Below are 22423 nucleotides of genomic sequence, written 5' to 3' on the forward strand. Positions count from 1 at the left end.
ATGTATGGTTAAAATTTCATCAACATCAAAAATATATGAATTTTCATGGGGGTTATGGCCATTATGCATAGAATATAATTTCCAAATTTCTTAAAGATCCATTCAGTACTTTTGACGTAGTTTTGGATAAAAAAACAAATGACTAATGTGTGTGTTTGTGTGCATGTGTATGTGTGTGTGTATGGGTGTATATATGTATAGATATCTGTATGCATGTATATATGTGTATATATTACATGTACATCTATATATATAAATATACACATGTATACATATACATGTATGCATATAGATCTATATATACATATATCTATACATATACGTGTACATATACATCTATATGTATACATGTATACATATACATCTCTCTCTCTCTCTCTCTCTCTCTCTCTATATATATATATATATATATATATATATTATAATTTTCCCAGAGGATGTAGCAACCGTTACCAATATAGCATAAGAACTTACCTTAGGAGATCATTAACTAGATTCCTTAAGGGTCGTTCTCACAGTTTATATTTATATTATAAGGTTTTTAAACTTTTAAATTTTCATATTCAAAAGAGACAGAGACTTCAAATTCGATATATCGATTTATTCACCACTCTATGTTAACATTTCTGTGCCAAACTTATCCAGTGACTGGTCCGTTGGATTTAGACATTTAGATATATCGAATTTGAAGTCTCTGTCTCTTTTGAATATGAAAATTTAAAAGTTTAAAAACCTTATAATATATATATATATATATACACACACACATCTATATATATATACATGTATATGGATACATTTGTGCAGATATATATATATGCATGTATGTATATATGTGAGAGTATAGTTTCACTGTACTATTATCTACTTATTCCATAATGTTTTAACCTTGTTTACTCAGGGAGCAATCAGTCTTAATGGTTGACAAAAGATGTCAACATCAGCATTGCTTTGCTCAAGCAACGACAAGGGAAATATCAATATTTGTGTAAAAACACAAACACAAATTTACAAATATGGCCTAATACAGTGCCCAAGGTTCTGTGCAGTGGGCCTGAACTTCAAACCACATGGTTGTGATGTGAACTTCATAATTACACAATTAAATAAGTGGCACAACAGAATGTGTAGAAACTAGTGCTAGCCTCTGCCTGCAAATAACACTGTAACAAAATAAATTTTTTTTTGTCTTTGGCTACTAAGTTTTATTTCCTATTTACTTCTATCTAGAAATCAAAGAAAACTACTACTATCCTCTTTAAACTTTACTTTTGCGACCAGGACATCAATGTTTTGAAACTAATCTATTTTCTATTGCATTTCAAACAGATTCAGCACTGAGTTGCCGAAGCAGAGATATTGCTATACTCTCTTTAAAAATTTTTTTTTTTTACTTGTTTCAGTCATTTGACTGCGGCCATGCTGGAGCACCACCTTTAGTCGAGCAAATCGACCCCAGGACTTATTCTTTGGAAGCCTAGTACTTATTCTATCGGTCTCTTTTGCCGAACCGCTAAGTTACGGGGACGTAAACACACCAGCATCGGTTGTCAAGCGATGTTGGGGGGGACAGGGGGACAAACACAGACACACAAACATATACATATATATACATACATATATACGACGGGCTTCTTTTAGTTTCCGTCTACTAAATCCACTCACAAGCTTTGGTCAGCCCGAGGCTATAGTAGAAGACACTTGCCCAAGGTGCCACACAGTGGGACTGAACCCAGAACCATGTGGTTGGTAAGCAAGCTACTTACCACACAGCCACCCCCGCGCCTATAGCTAATATTCTGCTCAATACCACAGATTTGCTTGTCAGTTACTTGACCTTAACCACTTGAGCATGTGGTCAGCCTTAGTGGCTGACAATATGTGCATCTCTGATCATGAGCAGGAGTAGTGGGGGAGCATCATAGCCATGTATTAAGAGGGATTCTTTGGGGTTTGAATAAATGTAACAAAAGCAAAATTTGAAGGAAATATTAGCCATTTTCATACTTTCTAGGGGTAAGCAAATAGGAAATAACACTTGCTACCCGAGGACAAAAATTGTGTTACACAGTGTAATTAATTAATTAATTCAGATAGTTCACAAAATAGGAATAAGTTATTTTTCTGGAAAACTAATTTATTTACACATTAGAAAGTTTTTGCTTGAATAAGTTATGTTCTTACCCTCTTTTAATCTTTAGTGTTGGATCAGCTTTATGGATTAGCAGTTCTTCCACAATCTCAATGTTCCCTCTTGAGACAGCCTCATGAAGTGGAGTGCAACCGTCCATGTTGACTGCATTAACATCAGCACCACGCACTAGAAATTACATAACAGAAATAAGTCGAGAGTAGCATACTGAAGAGAAATTATATATAGCAAAGAGTTAGTGCTTTGAGTCATTCATACATGTGTGTATGTGTGTATGTGTGTGTGTGTGTGTGTGAGAGAGAGAGAGATAGAGAGATAGAGAGAGAGCAAGCATAGAGTGGTCAGTGGGTTAGATATGTAGTCTAATAATAGAGATTTACTTAAGAGAGATACAAGCATACAAATACAGTGAGAGAGTGAAAAAGAAAAAGCATATGAAGTCATCACTGTGATAGATACAGAGACACATAGTAGAGGGATTCACTAGATACATAAAAACAGAATGAGGGAGAGAGAGATGGGGAAGGAAGAGAGAGATATTAGAGAGAGAGAGAGAGAGAGAGAGAGAGAGAGAGCAAATAAAAATAAATATGTTATCATCAGTAAAATCTTACAGCAGAGACATTGTATCATGTCACGTGAGGCATAACAAGAAGCCCAATGTAAAGGTGTGTTTTGGCTTTCACTGCTGTCCTTCAGGTTTACATCAAGTCCAGAAGCCAAGAGCTGGCAGACACGCCCCATACTGAAGAAAAATCAAACAGTGTAATTAGGATTACAATGCTAATAGGTATTTTCTTTAAAATATCTCAGTGGAATAAAATATTAATATTCATTTTAACATTGCTTTTGGTGAGATCAAAGATATATTCGTCATATACACAGCTGTAAAGAAGTGTGAGCAAAAAGAATCTCAAGGGCATATAGAGACCCTATTCTTACATATAGTTGTGTCACCTGGAATATCAACAGACAAGTGGAAAAGCTATCAATGTTGTAGAGATTTAGTTCTTTAAATGCAGGCATGTTGAAGGTGTCTTATGTGGATAGAGTGACAAATATTGAGGGCCTTAGATGAACAAAATTCCACAGGAAGCTTCTCAATGACATAAGGCGACAACAGGCTCAATTCATTGGAAAGCAAATAAGAAGAGACAACCTTAAGCACTTGAAGACAACAGAAAAGCTACAAGGAAGAAATTGGGGAAGACAGAGAGAGAAGATACTCAATGGTGTTACTAGCTAGCATCAGAATAACTGATGCAGCAACATGCCAAGTTGTATACAGGACAGGAGAGCACAAAAGGTTCCTGGTTGGCTTGTCAAATAAAGAACACTACCTTTCTTAAGCATTTAAAAACTGATATTTTTCTCAGAGCCGATTATAAAACTCAGATGATTTGGATATTTTTGACATTTGTAAAATTGCTGGAATAAATAGCTTATTTCCTTTTTATCAATACATATAACAATGAAGAATAACTTTATCAAACAAACGCTTGGTTCTCAAAGAGAAATCCTATGGAGTAATATTTATCCACAGTGCACTATAGTTCAGGCTGCCTGAAGTAGACATGCATTAATCAGTAGAATCCCCAAAAAAGTAGTTATGTTCTGCTTTAGTAGAAAGTAATATTAATAGTTCAAACAGTGGAATGTGTTTTATGCTGTGAGAAAGAAGAAAAGTTTCATGCAGAATCCTCTGTAAAAGATAGATGTGCTTGAAAGATTATTATTATTATTATTATTATTATTAGTAGTAGTAGTAGAATAAAGATGTCTAGCTATAAAATCACCAGTATAACAGTTTTAATTCCCTTTTACATATGGCTATATCAGTGTTTCAGGTCTTTTAAAAATCGGGTATTCTCACTTGGGCTGCCCAGTTAGGGTTGATCAAACTCTGTATTGTGTCCAGTTAGCACTACTCCATTCATGGTTCACACACCCCTGATTCACAGTTTCTTTGATGCAACTGCTATTGTCTTGGTATTCAGGCTGTTTTTGTTTTTTGGTATTTGAGCAGTACGTGTAATTCTACATACCACAGTTCAACCAACCATTGGAAAGAAATACTATATCATACAAGAACACTGTTTGAGATAAACTAGCATCTTATCCAGGTGATAGTTGACTCATACTAAGAAACATAAGCACTATTCTATATAAACTTACGAAATTTACATAAAAATACTGGCTCCTACAATATGGCAAATATTCATATGTAGCAAAACAAACCCTTCTCATTTATGCTATGGTTAAACAGCTTAAGAAACATTAAAACAAAATAAAATGGGATGAAACAAGTGTGTGTTGACCAGTGATTTCCAAAGTGGGTAGTGTCACACCCTGAGGACAAAAAAATTGGCTGACAGCAGAATGAAAGGTAGAAAGTGGAGGTCAAAGAAGCTAAGATACTAGGAACTGGTAAAGGGTTACTTGATCATATGGAGGTTCAGCAGAATTTGTTAATTTTTATAGTGCATGTCTGTGACTGATGAGAGCAAAGTGCATACAATACCAGCCTCTATGACAAACAATATGGAATATATAAGGGTGATTGATGGATGTATGGAGTTAAAGATGACAGATACATTTATGGGACCTTAGCAATTTGGAACACCTTGAGAATCACTGGCACAGCTTACACTTGGTTACTGTTAGACAAGAGAAAATGAAATCAAAAATGTGAGAATATTGTAACTAACTTGGAATGTGCAGTGGCTTGCAGAAGTTCTTCATTGAAGACAATTTTCACTTTATCTGACTCAGCAAGGTCCAGAGGGATTCGTTGATTTTTGTTGTGTATGCCAGGATCTGCACCAGCAGAGAGCAAAGTGCGTACAATGTCAGCCTCTCCCAGCTATAATCAAACAGAAGAAGCCTGTTATAAGAAGCTAATTATTTTTAAGAGTGAGTTATGGCTGTGAATTTGACAGAAACAGAAATGTTTTTATTTCCTTAAATATTTTGGAGTTTTTACACCCTTCCAGGGCTGCTAAAATAAGTATCAGTAATATATATTCTTTTCTATATTTAAGAGATGAGGAATTATGTACATTATTTACATTTGATGGATATTTCTCCTCATCTTGTTGTTAACACGTTTCAGTTGATATACCCTCCAGCCTTCATCAGGTGTCTTGGGGAAATTTTGAACCTGGGTTTTCATTCCTAAGGTATTTTTCGATGTTGTTGTTGTTGTTATTATTATCATTATTATTATTATTATTATTATTATTCAGGTCACTGCTTGGAATCGAACTAGGAATCTTGGGGTTAGTAGCCTGCTCTCTTAACCACTACACCATATGCCTGTGGGCAATTATGGAATGAATTTTAGGGCTTTTAAATCTAATATTTTCCTATCCTTCCTTAATACTGGTTCCCATATGCTATTCATATCTGTACTCGGTCTGGTTAGGAGGATGTGTCCTAGCATATGTGCTGCTTCTTTTAGTTTTCATATTTTCCAGTGGTGTTCTCTGTCTATTATTTTAACTTCATCCCACAGAGGGAGGTAGTCTCCATTTTTCCATACAAGATCAGCTGTACCCGATTTATCAATATCTCCTCATGTCACAGCTTTGTGATGTTCCTCTACCCTTATTTTGAGGAGTGACATGTTTTGCCTTTGTATTACCTACCACAGCTGCATGGGATGGAATACATGCAGTTTTTGGTCATATTCTCTGGAGTAACAGGAAATAAGGTGCTTTGTGTAAGAACACAACACACAGCCTGGATTGGGAATTGAACTCACACCCTCATGATTGTAAGCCCAATGCTCTAACCACTGAGCCATATGCCTTCACTATTTTATATATATACTGGGTCATCCTATAAATAATGCAGTTTTTTATACTTCTTTTATTTTTCAAAATTAAGATAAAGTTTTTTTTTTGTTATCTAAAATGTACTCTTCTTCATTTTCTACAATGCTCTTCCATCTACCTGGTAGACTTGTAAGGCCCCTCTTTTAAAATTCACTTGTCCGTGACAAAAAAAAAAAAAAAAAAACCTTCCCCAGTACTGATCTGACCTCATCTACAAAATTCATATTTTTGCAGGCCAAATGATTTTGAAGACTGTGGAATAAATGATAACCAGATGGGGCAATGTCTGGTGAATATGGTAGGTGGGGCATCATTTCCCATTCAAAGTGCCCCAGTCTTTGGAATGTCATCTGCACTGTATGTGGCTGAGCATTATCCTGTTGGAAGAACACTTCTTGTCTTGAAACCAAAGATGGTCATTTTTCTTCTAGTGCTGACTTAAGCTGCTCGCAGTAAATCTCTTTTGTTATTGTTTGGTTTGAGTTTAAAAGTTCAAAGTGGACTAAACCTTTCATATCCCACCAAACAGACAACAACACCTTATGTGGGTGAAGACCTTCTTTAGCCTGGGGTGCCAGTGTTTCTCTTTTCCCTACTCACTGTCTTCGGTACTTGACATTTTTATAGAGAACCCATTTCTCGTCACCAGTCACTATTCAATTCAAAAAAGGTTAATTCGTGAGATGTGACAGCAAAGAAGAGCAGACATTCACTCTCTGCACGTGATTAGACTTGGAACGTTTGTGAGGAACCCATTGACGCAATTTGCTGACTTTTCTGATGGCATGCAGGTGTCGATGAATAATTGAATGACTGAATCCAAGCTTCTCTGCTAGTTCCTCAACAGTTACAATGGGATTTTGTTCCACCAGGGTTTGCAGGACATCCTCGTTGAGCTCTACAAATCTTCCAGGATGAGGCTCATCTTCTAGGCTCTAGTTTCCAGCTTGGAATTTCTGGAACCACCATTGACACTGACTTACACTTATTGTCTGATCCCCATAAAGTGCATTAATGTTCCTCGCACTTTCCGACGTTTTGTTGTCTGTATTGAACTCATAGAGCAAAATATGCCAAATATTCTCCTTTGTCACTTCCGTTATAACTTTGAAAGAATAACTGTTTCAATCAAACTGCACGCTCCAAAACTTGCACTAAGAAGAAAGTAAAATTACTACCTGCTTTTATAGCAAGTTGATGCAGGTAGTATATCTCGTTCTCCTCTGACTTTTAGTTCATGCAATTGAAAAAACCGCATTATTTATGGGATAACCCAATATATGTATGTATATATATATATATATATATATATATATATATATATATATATATATATATATAATCATTCATTATCATTTTAATGTCTACTTTTTCATGCTTGCATGGGTCAGATAAAATTTTGCTGGTAAAAAGCACCTGGTCCACTCTGAAGTATTTGGCATTAGGAAGGGAATCCAGTTGTGAAAAAGCCATGCCAAAGTAGACAGTAGAGGTTGGTGCAGTCCTCTGGCTCACCAACTCCTGTCAAACTGTCCATCCCATGGTAGCATAGAAGATGATGATGATGTTGATGATATACAAGCACACACTCATGTACTTCAGCTAGTCCCAAAAACAGACCCTTCTCCTCAGGGTCAGAAAATACAGCACACAACAGCTGCTGATACAGTACACAACACAAGTGAGACCCACAAGGAAGTACTACTGCTACTGTGCACACAAGCATCATGAACAGCATCCAGTGAAGAGCTATTTGACTGACTAATCTTCAATCACTAACAGTCTATAACCCCTGGTCCACAGGCATGCTATCTCCATTTTCTTTTCTTTTTGGAATCTCAACTATAATGGTCTCTGGATAGTGTCATACTTCCATTATTCAGGTATCCCCAGCTTGCATGTCTTTCCACCTCCTGTAATCCTTGTTGCATCCAACCCACCTACTCTAGTCCTGCACTATCCACTATGCTCAGTTATTTTCCCCCAAAGCATTGTCTCTCTGGAATCTTCTTGTTCAGCAGGTGTTCACCTGCAACAGTTTAAGTGGAACATAAACAACATCAAGCTCACTAGTCTTGGAGAGCCTGTGAAGATCATGGGCACTCTTCCAAACTCAGTAAGTTAAAGATAAGTTATAATATTAATTCTATGATATTTGTTCTGAACCATTTTACAGACACTCTCTTGTCAACTCACACTGTCAAAAATACAGTGAGTAGCCCACTGAAAATCTGTCCACTAATTGTGATATTTATCATCATCACTGTTCAATGTTCACTTTTCTAAGTTTGCATGAGTCAGACAGAGTTAACTGAGTCAGACTTTCTCTAGCTGGATGCTCTTTCTGTCATCAACCCTCAATTGTTTCTAAGCAAGGCAAAATTTCTCCAGGACATGTTTATGCAGAATATTAGAAATGACAGAAACTGCTTGTATGATACTGCTGCTCATTGTCATGTAGTGTCAAAACAAGACACAAACATACACATATTCACACATACAAACACATACATACATTGATACATAAATCATGGCCTTTTTTCAGTTTCTGTCTAGCAAATCCACTCACACATGGCCTAGAGATATAGTAGAAGACACTTGCCCAAGGTGTCAGAGTGGGACTGAACCTAAAACTGTGTGGTCGGAAAGCCAACTTTTTAACCACCACATTCACTTTTGGAATACATTTCCAGGAGGCTGAAATAAATATTAAAAAAAAAAAAAAAAAAAAATCAAGGATCTAAGCTTTGAAACTATTCTGTCGGGTCAGCATGTTTCAAATACTCTTATCTATAAAGTATGCAGAACACTGGCTCACAAGAAGTCGTAGACTCCCAATAAGTTCTTTGGCATGGGATTGCTCCACAACAAAAACAAAATCATGGTGGAAGGAAGGGTCATTGAGAACATTTCAGCTGATAACTTTTCGGGTCAATAATACATAATCAAAATCAATACATACTTAAACACGCACACGCAGCTGCCTTAGCAGCATTGTAGGCCCCTGGGCACTATAGTATATATTCACTGACAGCAAACCACAGTATAAACAGATCAGAATTGGTCTCCTTAGATCCATGAGATCCCTGCGCCTATGCATTAAGATGACACTGCACACACACTATACATGCATATGTACATACATATATGTGTGTGTGTGTATGTGTGTATGTATATATATATATGAAAACCTACCATTGTAGCAAGGTGAAGAAGTGTTCCATCATCAGAACATGATTCATTTAAAACTGTTTGCAAATCTTTCACTTCTGAACCTGTTGTAAAAAAAAAAAAAAAGAAAACAAAACTAAAATAAAACATTTAAAAACATCCTCATCATCATCAAATGTCTGTTTTCCATGCTGGCATGGGTTGGACAGTTTCACAGGAGTTGGGAAAGCCAGGAGCCACACCAGGGTCTATGGTCTGTTTTGGCATGGTTTCTACAACTGGATGCCATTCCTAATGTCAACCACTTTACTGAATGCACTGGATGTTGATGAACAAATTCAGTGCATCAAACATAAGGCTGTTTGTTCTGTTTAGTTCTACCAAAGTTAAAATCCTTTACATCTACAAAAGCAGTGCCAATGAATCACAAACCCCAAACACATTAAATGTCAAACATCATTACTAAACAATACAATTTGGAAATAAAGAATGTAATGAACTTACACAAAGGAAATTAAACGACAGCCAGCCTGTTAATCAGGCAAACATTAGTGATATTACATTAGGAACAATCAGTCTGCCTTAGACTGACTCATTATACATATGGACATCACTATTTTCTGCTACAAATTAAACATACAAGTAAACGGTGCTATGCCGTGAGTTCACCTGATTATGGATAAGCCTTATAATCCATTTAAAATTAATCCACAAACCTAGCTAATACAGGTTATATAATCATCTTCCAATCTGCAACAGTTACAACAAATTTAAACTGTTCAATATATTGATTGCATAAAGTATTCAGAAAAGAAAAAAGAAATAAAAAAAACAAAAAGTTATATATAGGCACACGCATGACTGTGTGGTAAGAAGCTTGCTCCCCAACCACATACTTCCAGGTTCAGTCCCATTGCATGGCACCTTCTACTATAACCTAGGGCTGACTAAAGCCTTCTGAGTGGATTTGGTAGACAGAAACTGAAAGAAGCCCATCATATATATATATATATATATATATATATATATATATATATATTTGTTTTGCAAGATTTTTGATGTGAAATCGTGTGTTGAAACAGATGTTGTTGTACTTGGGGATGGTCATATTGCCAGTTTAGCCAATAAAAACACACGCACTGTATATTTGGTGTTAATTAAGTTTAAGATTAATGTAATATAAAGCTGAAGCAAATTAACACCAAATATACAGTGCGTGTGTTTTTATTGGCTAAACTGGCAATATGACCATCCCCAAGTACAACAACATATATATATATATATATATATATATATATATATATATATATATATGTGTGTGTGTGTGTGCGTGTGTGTCAAATGACTGAAACAGGAAAAGAATAAGAGAATATACAATCACACCCACTACCACTACTCGGTGATGATGATGATGATGATAGTTAAGCGGTTTTAAGAGAATGACCAAGTCAGTTGACACATTGTGGTAGATTTCCTGATGAGACTTCAGTAATTTGACCAATAGAAATTTTACTGGGTGAAAGGGAATATATATATATATATATGGCGTTAGGAAGGGCATCCAGCTGTAGAAACTCTGCCAAATTAGATTGGAGCCTGGTGTTGCCATCCGGTTTCACCAGTCCTCAGTCAAATCGTCCAACCCATGCTAGCATGGAAAGCGGATGTTAAACGATGATGATGATGATGATATATATATATATATATAGCTTGACTCATTTTATAATTTCTTTTCAGATTCCCTCTGTCTCACCCTCTCACACTTTCTTATACTTTTTCTTTCTCTCGTCTTTGCTTTACTGTGTTATTTTCTCTTTCTTCATACCTGTCTCATTAACACAATAAAGCAAAAACGGGAGAAAGAAACAGTATAAGAAAGTATAAGAAAGTGTGAGAGGGTGAGACAGAGGGAACCTGAAAAGAAATTATAAAATGAGTCAAGAAGAAAAAGAGATAGTGGGAGGGAGTGGCTTGGGTAGGAGACAGGAGTAGGAGAGGAAAGAGAAAGTGTACAGAGGTAAGAAGAATGAAATGGGAGGGAGCAAGAGAAAGGGAGTAATGAGAGAGAGAATGATTTGAAGGATAAAGGATAAAGGGGTGAAACTTAGTGGGAGAGAATGAGAGATAGAGGGAGGGAGAGAGGGGGGAGAGAGACACAAATAGCTGTAAAAGAAAGAATGAAATAAAGGATAAAGATGTGAAACTTGAAAGAGGGAGAAAGAGGGAGAGAGAGAGGAAGAGGGAGAGGGAGGAAGAGGGAGAGAGAGAGAAAGAGGGAGAAAAAGAGAGTCAGTAGGATCAAAAGACAAGGAGGTGGTTAGAAAAGGGAGGGAAGGAGAGAAACAAAGAAGTTGAGAGCATAGGGAGAGAGAGAGAGAAAGGGAGAAATAGATAGATAAATAGAGAGGGTAATCTTCAAGTTTAGGGGGATAAAAAAAATAAATAAAAATATTCAAGGGAAGTAACTGAACGTCTTACCAGTATTCTCCGTACATCTCTGTTTATAAATAAATCACACACGTGATTTGATTGACGTTAGGGTTAGGATGTGATTTATTTATAAACAGTTAGAAGAAAACGGATAATACTGGTAAGTCGTTCAGTTATTTCCCTTGAATATTTAAAAAAATTTTTTTATCCCCCTAAACTTGAAGATTACCGATAGATAGATAGATTGAGAGAACGATGGCTAAAATGCATGTATCTATATGGTTGAAACTGGATGTGATGAAACACAAGACAAATCGATTGATTCACTAAGAAATGAATAAAAACCCACTGTTTTAATGAGTTGCAAATGTCAATTTGATCAAACAGCTGTCAGTGATAATCAATATTATTGCTCTTAGTTTGTATATGACTCATAACCTACAGCCAGCCACTCATTCATATCAACTTTGACAAAAACAATGTATTAGAAATACACACACACACACACACATAAAAAAAATTAAATAAATTTAAACAAGTATGGCTGTGTGTTAAGAAGCTTGCTTCCCAACCACATGGTTCCTGGTTCAATCCTACAGTGTGGTACCTTGGGCAAATGTCTTTTATTATAACCTTGGGCTGACTGAAGCCTTGTGAGTGGATCTGGTAGATGGAAACAAAGATGCCCATTGTATATTATATAATATATATGTGTATATATATATATATATATCGTCGTCATTGTTTAACGTCCGCTTTCCATGCTAGCATGGGTTGGACGATTTGACTGAGGACTGGTGAAACCAGATGGCTACACCAGGCTCCAATCTGATTTGGCAGAGTTTCTACAGCTGGATGCCCTTCCTAACGCCAACCACTCAGAGAGTGTAATGGGTGCTTTTACGTGTCACCCGCACGAAGGCCAGTCAGGCGGTACTGGCAACGATCTCGCTCATCTCGCTCGAAAAACCTCATGTGTCACCCGCACAAGAGCCAGTCCAGGGGTACCGGCAACGATCTCGCTCGAAAATCCTACGACGGCCCCGCACAAGAGCCAGTTCAGGGGCACTGGCAACGATCTCGCTCGAAAGATTTCATGTGTTGCCTGCACATGAGCCAGTCCAGGGGCACTGGCAATGATCCCGCTCGAAAGATTTCATGTGTCGCCTGCACGAGCCAGTCCAGGGGCACTGGCAACGATCCCGCTTGAAAGATTTCATGTGTCGCCCGCACATAAGCCAGTCCAGTGGCACTGGCAACGGTCTCGCTTGAAAATCCTATGACGACCCCACACAAGAGCCAGTTCAGGGTCACCGGCAACGATCTCGCTCGAAGAAATTTCATGTGTCACCCACACAAGAGCCAGTCCAGGGGCACTGGCAACGATCTCGCTCGAAAAACCTCATGTGTCACTCGCACAAGAGCCAGCTCAGGGGCACCGGCAATGATCTCGCTTGAAAAACCTCATGTGTCACCCGCACATGAGCCAGCCCAGGGGCACCGGCAACGATCTCGCTCGAAAGATTTCATGTGTCGCCCGCACAAGAGCCAGTTCAGGGGCACTGGCAACGATCTCGCTCGAAAGATTTCATGTGTTGCCTGCACATGAGCCAGTCCATGGGCACTGGCAATGATCCCGCTCGAAAGATTTCATGTGTCGCCTGCACGAGCCAGTCCAGGGGCACTGGCAACGATCCCGCTTGAAAGATTTCATGTGTCGCCCGCACATGAGCCAGTCCAGTGGCACTGGCAACGGTCTCGCTTGAAAATCCTATGACGACCCCACACAAGAGCCAGTTCAGGGTCACCGGCAACGATCTCGCTCGAAGAAATTTCATGTGTCACCCACACAAGAGCCAGTCCAGGGGCACTGGCAACGATCTCGCTCGAAAAACCTCATGTGTCACTCGCACAAGAGCCAGCTCAGGGGCACCGGCAATGATCTCGCTTGAAAAACCTCATGTGTCACCCGCACATGAGCCAGCCCAGGGGCACCGGCAACGATCTCGCTCGAAAGATTTCATGTGTCGCCCGCACATGAGCCAGTCCAGGGGCACTGGCAATGATCCCGCTCGCAAGATTTCATGTGTCGCCCGCATATGAGCCAGTCCAGGGGCACTGGCAACGATCTCGCTCGAAAATCCTACGACGGCCCCGCACAAGTGCCAGTTCAGGGGCACCGGGAACGATCTCGCTCGCAAGATTTCATGTGTCGCCCGCACATGAGCCAGTCCAGAGGCACTGGCAACGATCTCGCTCGAAAATTCTATATATATATATATATATATATATATATATATATATATATATATATATATATATATATATATATATATATATATATATATATATATATATATATATATATATATATATATATATATATATATATAAATATATATATATATATATATATAAATATATATATATATATATATATATATAAATATATATATATATATATATATATATATAAATATATATATATATATATATATATATATATATATAAATATATATATATATATATATATATATATATATATATATATATATATATATAATTTTTCATAGAAAACTATGTAATCGTTACCAATATAGCAGGAGATTTCACCGCAAAAAAGTCTAAATTAGACTCCTTAGGGATTGTTCTCCTTGCTTATATATCCAAAGTTTTAAATTTAAATTTAAGATATATATATATATATATATATATAAATATATAGTTTCAGGGAAAAGAACCAAGTTTCATGAACTCATCGATGAAAATTTTTATCTTATCTTATGATATTTACTTTGTATTATATTATACTAATTTATTGCACTTTTAATTATTAATTTTTCTATGTGATAGTGGATTTTCTTCGATGAGTTCTTGAAACTTGGTTCTTTTCCCTAAAACTATATATTTATATATATTTTAATTTGTAAAGCTCAATTTAATTTAATTTTTTTATAAATTGATTTTAATTGAGTTTTTACCTGTAATCTTGGATTTTGTCCCTAATATTATTATTATTATTATTATAATAATATATATATATATATATATATATATGTTTGTGTGTCTTTCTCCTCCCCACCAGCATTTGACAACCAGTGTTGGTGTGTTTACATTCCCATAACTTAATGACTCAGCAGAAGAGATTGATACAACAAGTACCAGGCTTAAAAATAAGTAATAGGGTCAACTCATTCGACTAAAAATTCTTCAAAGCAGTGCACCAGCATGGCTGCAGTCTAATGACTGAAACAAGTAGGAAAAAAAAAAAATTATTATTTCAACATAAAAAAGGCACTAAATTTGAACACAAGAAGAAAAAAGTGGTAATAATAGTGATCATAAATGTGCACAGCTATGTAGTTAAGAAGTTTGTATTGCAGCCACATGGTTCTAAGTTTGGTCCAACTGCAAGGTGATATCAAAAGGTTACTAGATTAGTTATAGTTATGATTAGTAAAACATAACTTATTTACCTAAATTTTAATATCATCTCCTTCAAAAAAGTAACCTTGCACAGCAATACACCGGTCCCAGTGTTCCAGCCACTTTTGGAATCTGACCTGGAGGTCATTTTCCATAAGCGAGTTGAGGACCTTCTGTGATTCACTCTGAATCTTGACAACAGTGTGAAAACGGTGACCATTTAGCTGCATTTTCATCTTGGGGAAAAGATGTAAGTCTACAGGTGCTAAATCTGGTGAACAGGGTGGGTGCAGAAGTGATACCATGTTGTTTTTGGAGAGACCGCCTTGGTGTTTACAAATGTTATAATGACTTTTTGTTATTTCCGACAATCACTGGACTATGATTATACTGAGGTATTCCCTTGAAGAGTTTTAATCATTTTACTCAGTTTATTTTTTAAGTCTGGTACTTATTCTATTAGAGTTCTACTGTGACATTTAAAAACATTTGAGGAAACGTCCCGGGTCCATGTGTATCACGTCAGGATGGAAATGGGAAGGATGACTTCCCTTTGCAAATACTGATAGGGCACAGAAAGTGTGTCAATAGCCAGCTGGAGGAGATGTCTTCCTGGGGCTACAAGCTACAGTAGCATCAACACTTAAGGGTTAGCCACATTTAAGTGGCAAATATACTTCACGACATATATATATATATATATATATATATATATATATATATGTATATATACTTATATATATATATACATAATATACATATATATAATATATATACATAACATATACATATATAATATATATACATAATATACATATACATATATATATATATGCATATATATATATGTATTAAGATAAAACTTACTTGGAAACGGATGCGTGGTATTCAATCATATAATAATATAAATAATATATAAATATATGCATATATCATCATCGTTTAACATCCGCTTTCCATGCTAGCATGGGTTGGATGATTCAATTACGATTTCGATTTCACTTGCCGTGACAGGTCTTCGCAAGCAGAGTTTAGTGTCCAATGAAGGAGAGGTTGGCATGGGTGCCAGTCGTCAAATTTGGTTTGATTTCGATTTCAAAATTCACTTGCCTCAACAGGTCTTGTATATATATTATGTATATAATGTTAATTAATTAGCTGTTTAGTAATTCTTCTAAGTCAATTACATCACCATTTGTCAAATGCTTATCACTTTCTTGGTGTGAAATAATGTTTATAAGCTTTAGACATGATTACAAGACCATATGACTCTTGAGTCTTCATCCTCAGTTTGTCTTCCCTGAGTCCTAGTTTCCTGCATCTGACTCTCTTGTCCTGGTTCTATGAGTCTGGCTTTATGGGCTTGGCTTCTTGGGCCGGATTTCTTTGCAGATCTGACTTCATGGCGTTTGCTCCACAGACTTAACTTGCTAGGCCGAATTTCTTGGCTCCAGCTTCTCAGGCGTGGCACCATGAGTTTGGCTCCTCACGCCTCTGTAACTGATCCAGCAAGAGGCAGACTGGACATGACCTTCAACTCTAGAAATTTCAAACTAGATTTTTTAAATTTTCATATTGCACATGGATAACTATTTATTTCAATTTTTGTGAGTATTTCTTTTGTTTTCAAATTGCTCACCTTATCCCCACCCAGCATTCCTAATCCCTGATATGCCCCCTGCATCTGGCTCAATGGGCCTAAATCTACAGTTTGCCAAATTCTGACCTGATGGGCCCTGATGAGATACAAAATCACAATATTATGCTTCTTTGAACTTGTCCTCTCACTAACTTGGGTTCAACTTAATCCTTTTCTAACCATCTCATTAATATCTTTCAATTAATTAAGAAAATTATCAATTCTGTCATCATTAAACTGATGTTTGGGACATAACTGAACAAGTTCTCACATAAAATTTCAGTGGATGGATGGTTTTAATTTAAATACAAACAATTTAAAACAGGCTGTTTTGAATTCTGTCTGAAAAATTTGTCGTAAACATTTTTGTCGTGGGAAAATTTGCCATAAAGGAGACACACAGACAGACTGTAAACTAGAAAACTCATTTTAAAGAAACTGCCTTTCTCTCTAATTGATGGGTCAGTTGACGAGAAAACAGCTTTTTGTCCAATGTGACTTGGATGGTTACTTTAGAAATATCCTTTACTGGATTGGAACTGACCTTGGGGGTAAAAAAAAAAAGAAGAAGAGTAAAAGGTAGACCCCCCCCCCCCCTTTCGTTTGTGCTGTTTAACCCTTACACCTTTCCTTCTAGACAAATCACACACACACACACACGTCTGTTTGTCTCTGGTAGTGTGCGGCATCCTCCACATGCAATTAATATTTGTATTGATTGTCATCCGTCTATTGAGTGAGGCCACTGTTTCTCATTCTGTTTAATTGTTCCAGTGATAACACCCTGATGATCCTTCACCTCTCTTTTTGTAGGTTAGAACAAACATGTTTTACTCTGTGATGGTAGTGGTGGTGGTGGTGGCGATGATGATGATGATGATGATCTTTGATAGAACAGGTGGTTAGTTATAAATATAATCTGGGTTGGTTGGTGGTGGTGTTCTCTGATGTCACAGGTGGTCTGTTTGTCATAAAAGTAACTCTGGGAGGAGGTTAGGCTGGGTCTGGTGGTGGCGGTGGTGGTGGTGGTGGTGGTCTCTGATGTCACAGACAGTTGGTTTGAGTCAGGTCAGTGTTTGGGTGACAGTGACGATAGTGGTAGTAGTGGTGTCTGATGTCCGCAGACAGTCTATCATAAATGTACTCTGGGTTGGACCAGGTAGGTTTGGGGTGGGTGGGTGGGGTGAGCGGGGTAGTGGGTCTGATGTCGCACAGACAGACAGTTTAGCTCCAGTTACATCAGAGAAACAATTAACTGTACAAAATCAATAGCTTATTAATAGAACTTCAACAATTGTTGCTGTTGTTGTTACTGCTTTGAATTAATCTTAAAGACTTTTCCAGAGATTAATTCCTAACTTTGTCCTTCTCTTCATAAGAAACACTGAGACCAGTGATTAATTTTATCTTTACTCTGTGTGTCTCTGTGTACACAGTTGTGTGTGCATGTGTGTGTGTATAGCTCTATGTGTGTGTGTTTGTGTAAGTATAGCTCTGTGTGTGTCAGTATGAGTGTATCTGTGCACATTTGCTGTGTGTGTATGTGTGCTCAATGCTGTCTCTATACAAATGCATGTTGTCAGGCTGTTTTTGTAGACATGCCTGGTTATTGTTTGCGTGTGTCTGGTAAATAAGTGTGTCCCTGATAAGTGTATGTTGTGCAGAGCTGGATAAACCATTAACTCTTTTGGTGCCAACCCCTTGGACCACTCCTCCTCCTGTTTTAAAGTGACCTGTATTATAACCTGCCATCAAAATTTCATGTTAATTTATGCTCTAAACATCATTTTTCCCTAAAAAACATGCTTGGCCACATGGGAATGATATTTGGCTTAGAAACAGTTGAGGATTGGTGACAGGATGAACATCCAGCTGTTGAAAATCTGTCTCATCAATTTCTGCCTGATTTACTCAAATATGGAAAAGTGAACATTAAATAATGATGATGTGTCTGGGCTCGCCCAGTTAGAAATCTGTTTCCATTTCTATGATTCTTAATTCTTGTTTCTCTCTTCTAGTTTTATGCTAGAAGTGTGAAGCATGAAGCATTATGCTGAATCAATACTTGAAGCAATGTGGTGGAGCTAAAAGTCTGTCAGTTGCAGTAACTTTGTCTTTGAAAGATTCTAGATGTTATCCTCCTCCAGAATAAATGGCTGTGAAATCGTATGAACATGATATTATTAGAATTATCTGTAAACATGACATTTTTCTGCTCACTGCAGCCGTTCGGTTTTATAGTCAGTGTTAACTCTTGTTTCTTCCTACTTCAGTTAACCCTTATAATGCCTATTGTTAATAATTCTTGACACATCAAATATTGTGTTCTTTGAGGAAGAAGAAGAAAAAAAAAGAAGAAAAACTACAAAGAATGAAAGGTTGGACGATCTCTAACGATATTCTTGCATTGAAGCAAGCAGTGATAATTGTCACTGGCAGTTGTTGACATTTGAATAATTATATATATATGTATGTGTGTGTATGTATGTGTATATATGTATGAAACTCTTGGCCCTTGGGCCACTTTATAATATCTGCCAATTAAAAATAATAATTATATATATATATATATATATATATACGAAAATGAAGAATGAGGCAGAATGCTGAAACTGGAAGCATGTTTTGATAAAGATTTCTAATCGGCTTTCATTGCGAAGCAAATTTTCAAGAAGGAGAATGAAAATGTTTTTTACGGGTGGCACATAAGATGCACCATTTTGAGCGTGGCCGTTGCCAGTACCGCATGACTGGCTTCCGTAGGATTTTCGAGTGAGATCGTTGCCAGTGCCCCTGGACTGGCTTGTGCGGGTGGCCCCTAAAAGACACCATTTCGAGCGTGGCCATTGCCAGTATCGCCTGACTGGCCTTCGTGCAGGTGACACGTAAAAGCACCTACTACACTCTCTGAGTGGTTGGCGTTAGGAAGGGCATCCAGCTGTAGAAACTCTGCCAAATTTAGATTGGAGCCTGGTGTTGCCATCCAGTTTCACCAGTCCTCAGTCAAGTCGTCCAACCCATGCTAGCATGGAAAGCGGACGTTAAACGATGATGATGATGATATATATGTGTGTATATATATATGTATATATATTATGTATATATATTATATGTATCAAAATATCTGGCAGTGTCGGCTATAGCCTAGTCACCCGTATAGTTAACCAGGTGATACACGAAGGAGTCATACCCAATGACTGGTGTAGCAGCACCATAGTCAACTGCTACAAAAGTGAAGGTGACACTTTAGACACAAACAATTGCAGAGGTATCAAGTTTGCTGGACTAGGTAATGAAGGTCACTGAGAGGGTCATAGCCCAACTAATTAGGGAGAGAGTCAGCTTAGATGACATGCAGTTTGGGTTTGTTCCAGGGAAAAGCACCGCTGATGCTATAGTTCTGGTAAGACAGCTGCAGGAGAAATACCTAGCCAAAGATAAACCTCTGTACCTGGCTTTCATTGACATGAAGAAAGCCTTTGACAGGGTTCCTCGCTCCCTTATCTGGTGGTCAATGAGGAAACTAGGAATAGATGAATGGTTAGTGAGAGCTGTGCGAGCCATTTACAGGGACGCTGTCAGTAAGGTGAGGGTTGGCAACGAGTACAGTGAAGAATTCCGGGTAGAGGTAGGAGTCCACCAAGGTTCAGTCCTCAGCCCCCTTCTATTTATCATAGTCTTCCAGGCAATAACACAGGAATTCAAGATGGGATGCCCCTGGGAGCTCCTCTATGCTGATGATCTTGCCCTAATTGCTGAGTCACTATCAGAACTAGAGGAGACGTTTCAGGTGTGGAAGCAAGGACTAGAATCGAAGGGCCTTAGAGTCAACCTAACTAAAACCAAAGTCCTAATAAGTAGCAAGGTAGACAAAACGCAAACCCCTTCAGGTAGATGGCCCTGCTCAATCTATAGAAAAGGGCGTAGGTAGAAACTCCATGAGTTGTACCCAGTGTAAGCTATGGACACATAAGAGGTGCAGCAATATCAAAGGAAGGTTAACTAGCAAGATAATTTTTGTATGTGGCAAATGCTCAGGAGCAATAAACACTGAAAAAGCACAGGGAGGAAAACTAGAAGTAGTTGATAGCTTCCGCTATCTAGGTGACCAAGTCAGTAGCGGGTGAGGGTGCGCTGAAAGTGTAGCTGCTAGAATAAGAATAGCCTGGGCAAAGTTCAGAGAACTCTTACCTCTGCTGGTGACAAAGGACCTCTTGCTCAGAGTAAAAGGCAGACTGTATAACGCTTGTGTACGAACTGCCATGCTACATGGCAGTGAAACCTGGGCCGTGACTGCTGAGGACATGTGTAAGCTCGCAAGAAATGAAGCCAGTATGCACCGATGGATGTGTAATGTCAGTGTGCATACAGAACAGAGTGTAAGTACCTTGAGAGAAAAGTTGGACCTAAGAAGCATCAGTTGTGGTACGCAAGAGAGACGATTGCACTGGTATGGTTATGTGGCAAGAATGGATGAGGATAGCTGTGTGAAAAAGTGCCACACCCTAGCGGTTGAGGGAACCTGTGGAAGAGGTAGACCCAGGAAGACCTGGGATGAGGTGGTGAAGCACAATCTTCGAACTTTAGGCCTCACTGAGGCAATGACTAGTGACCGGGACCTTTGGAAATATGCAGTATGTGAGAAGACTCGGCAAGGCAAGTGAGAGCATAATCTGTGGCCTCTGCCAGAAGTGTAGCCAGCTCACTTATTCGTATCTTTACTTCATTGGACACTAAACTCTGCTTGCGAAGACCTGTTGGGGCAAGTGAAATCGAAATTATAATTGAACCATATTCGATGACCGGCACCTGTGCCAGTAGAGCACTAACAGCACCGTCCGAGTGTGATCATTGCCATATATAAGTATATACATATATATGTGTATATATATAAGTATATACATATATGTATATATATGTATATGTATTTATATATGTATATGCATATATGTATGTATATACATATACGTATATATGTATGTATATGTATATATATATATTTATATGTATATGCAAACATATGTATATATATATGTATCTATGTATGCATATGCATATATATGTATATGCATATATATATGTATGCATATGCATATATATGTATGTATATGCATATATATATATATATATATATATATATATATATATGTATATATACATATATATGTATATATACATATGTATATATACATATGTATATATACATATATATGTATATATACATATATATGTATATATACATATATATGTATATATACATATATATGTATATATATATATATATATATATATATATATATATATATATATATATATATATATATATATATATATATATATATATATATATATATATATATATATATTTATATATATATATATATATATATATATATATATATGTACATGTATAAGTATTGTGAATTGCTTTGGTCTGTTTTCTTTTTCATTTCTTCAATTGTATTCTCTCTTTTGTTCAATTTTCTAATTTAATTTTGTAAAACGGTAAACACTCTAATATAAACAAATGTCCTGATGAAGCCCTGAATAGTTATATTCTTTCCTAGTCTGAGTTTCGATCCATCTAGGGTCACCTTTGTGTTTTATCATCTTGGGGTTGATAAAATCGATGTCAGTTTTAGAAATCATTTTATTACTGTGATGTGGGTGAAAAACTAGAGGTAGTCGATAGCTTCCGCTATCTGGGCGACCAAGTTAGTAGTGGGGGTGGGTGCGCTGAAAGTGTAGCTGCTAGAATAAGAATAGCC

At 37.2% G+C, this 22423-nt stretch overlaps 1 protein-coding gene across 2 annotated transcripts in view; it reads right to left on the bottom strand.

The window, feature by feature from the left end:
* Positions 1–22423, bottom strand: part of LOC106872824 (uncharacterized) — a 64519-nt gene that overhangs the window by 39467 nt on the left and 2629 nt on the right. For both annotated transcript variants that reach the window (XM_089355020.1, XM_089355019.1), the window contains 4 exons: positions 9184–9263; positions 4861–5015; positions 2767–2897; positions 2185–2320 (listed from right to left, as the gene is read on the bottom strand). In XM_089355020.1, coding sequence (XP_089211146.1) covers positions 2185–2320; positions 2767–2897; positions 4861–5015; positions 9184–9263 — 502 coding nt within the window. The remainder of the gene's footprint in view (positions 1–2184; positions 2321–2766; positions 2898–4860; positions 5016–9183; positions 9264–22423) is intronic.

Source organism: Octopus bimaculoides, chromosome 7 (assembly GCF_046866305.1).
Source record: "Octopus bimaculoides isolate indiv1 chromosome 7, ASM4686630v1, whole genome shotgun sequence".
Taxonomy (NCBI): domain Eukaryota; kingdom Metazoa; phylum Mollusca; class Cephalopoda; order Octopoda; family Octopodidae; genus Octopus; species Octopus bimaculoides.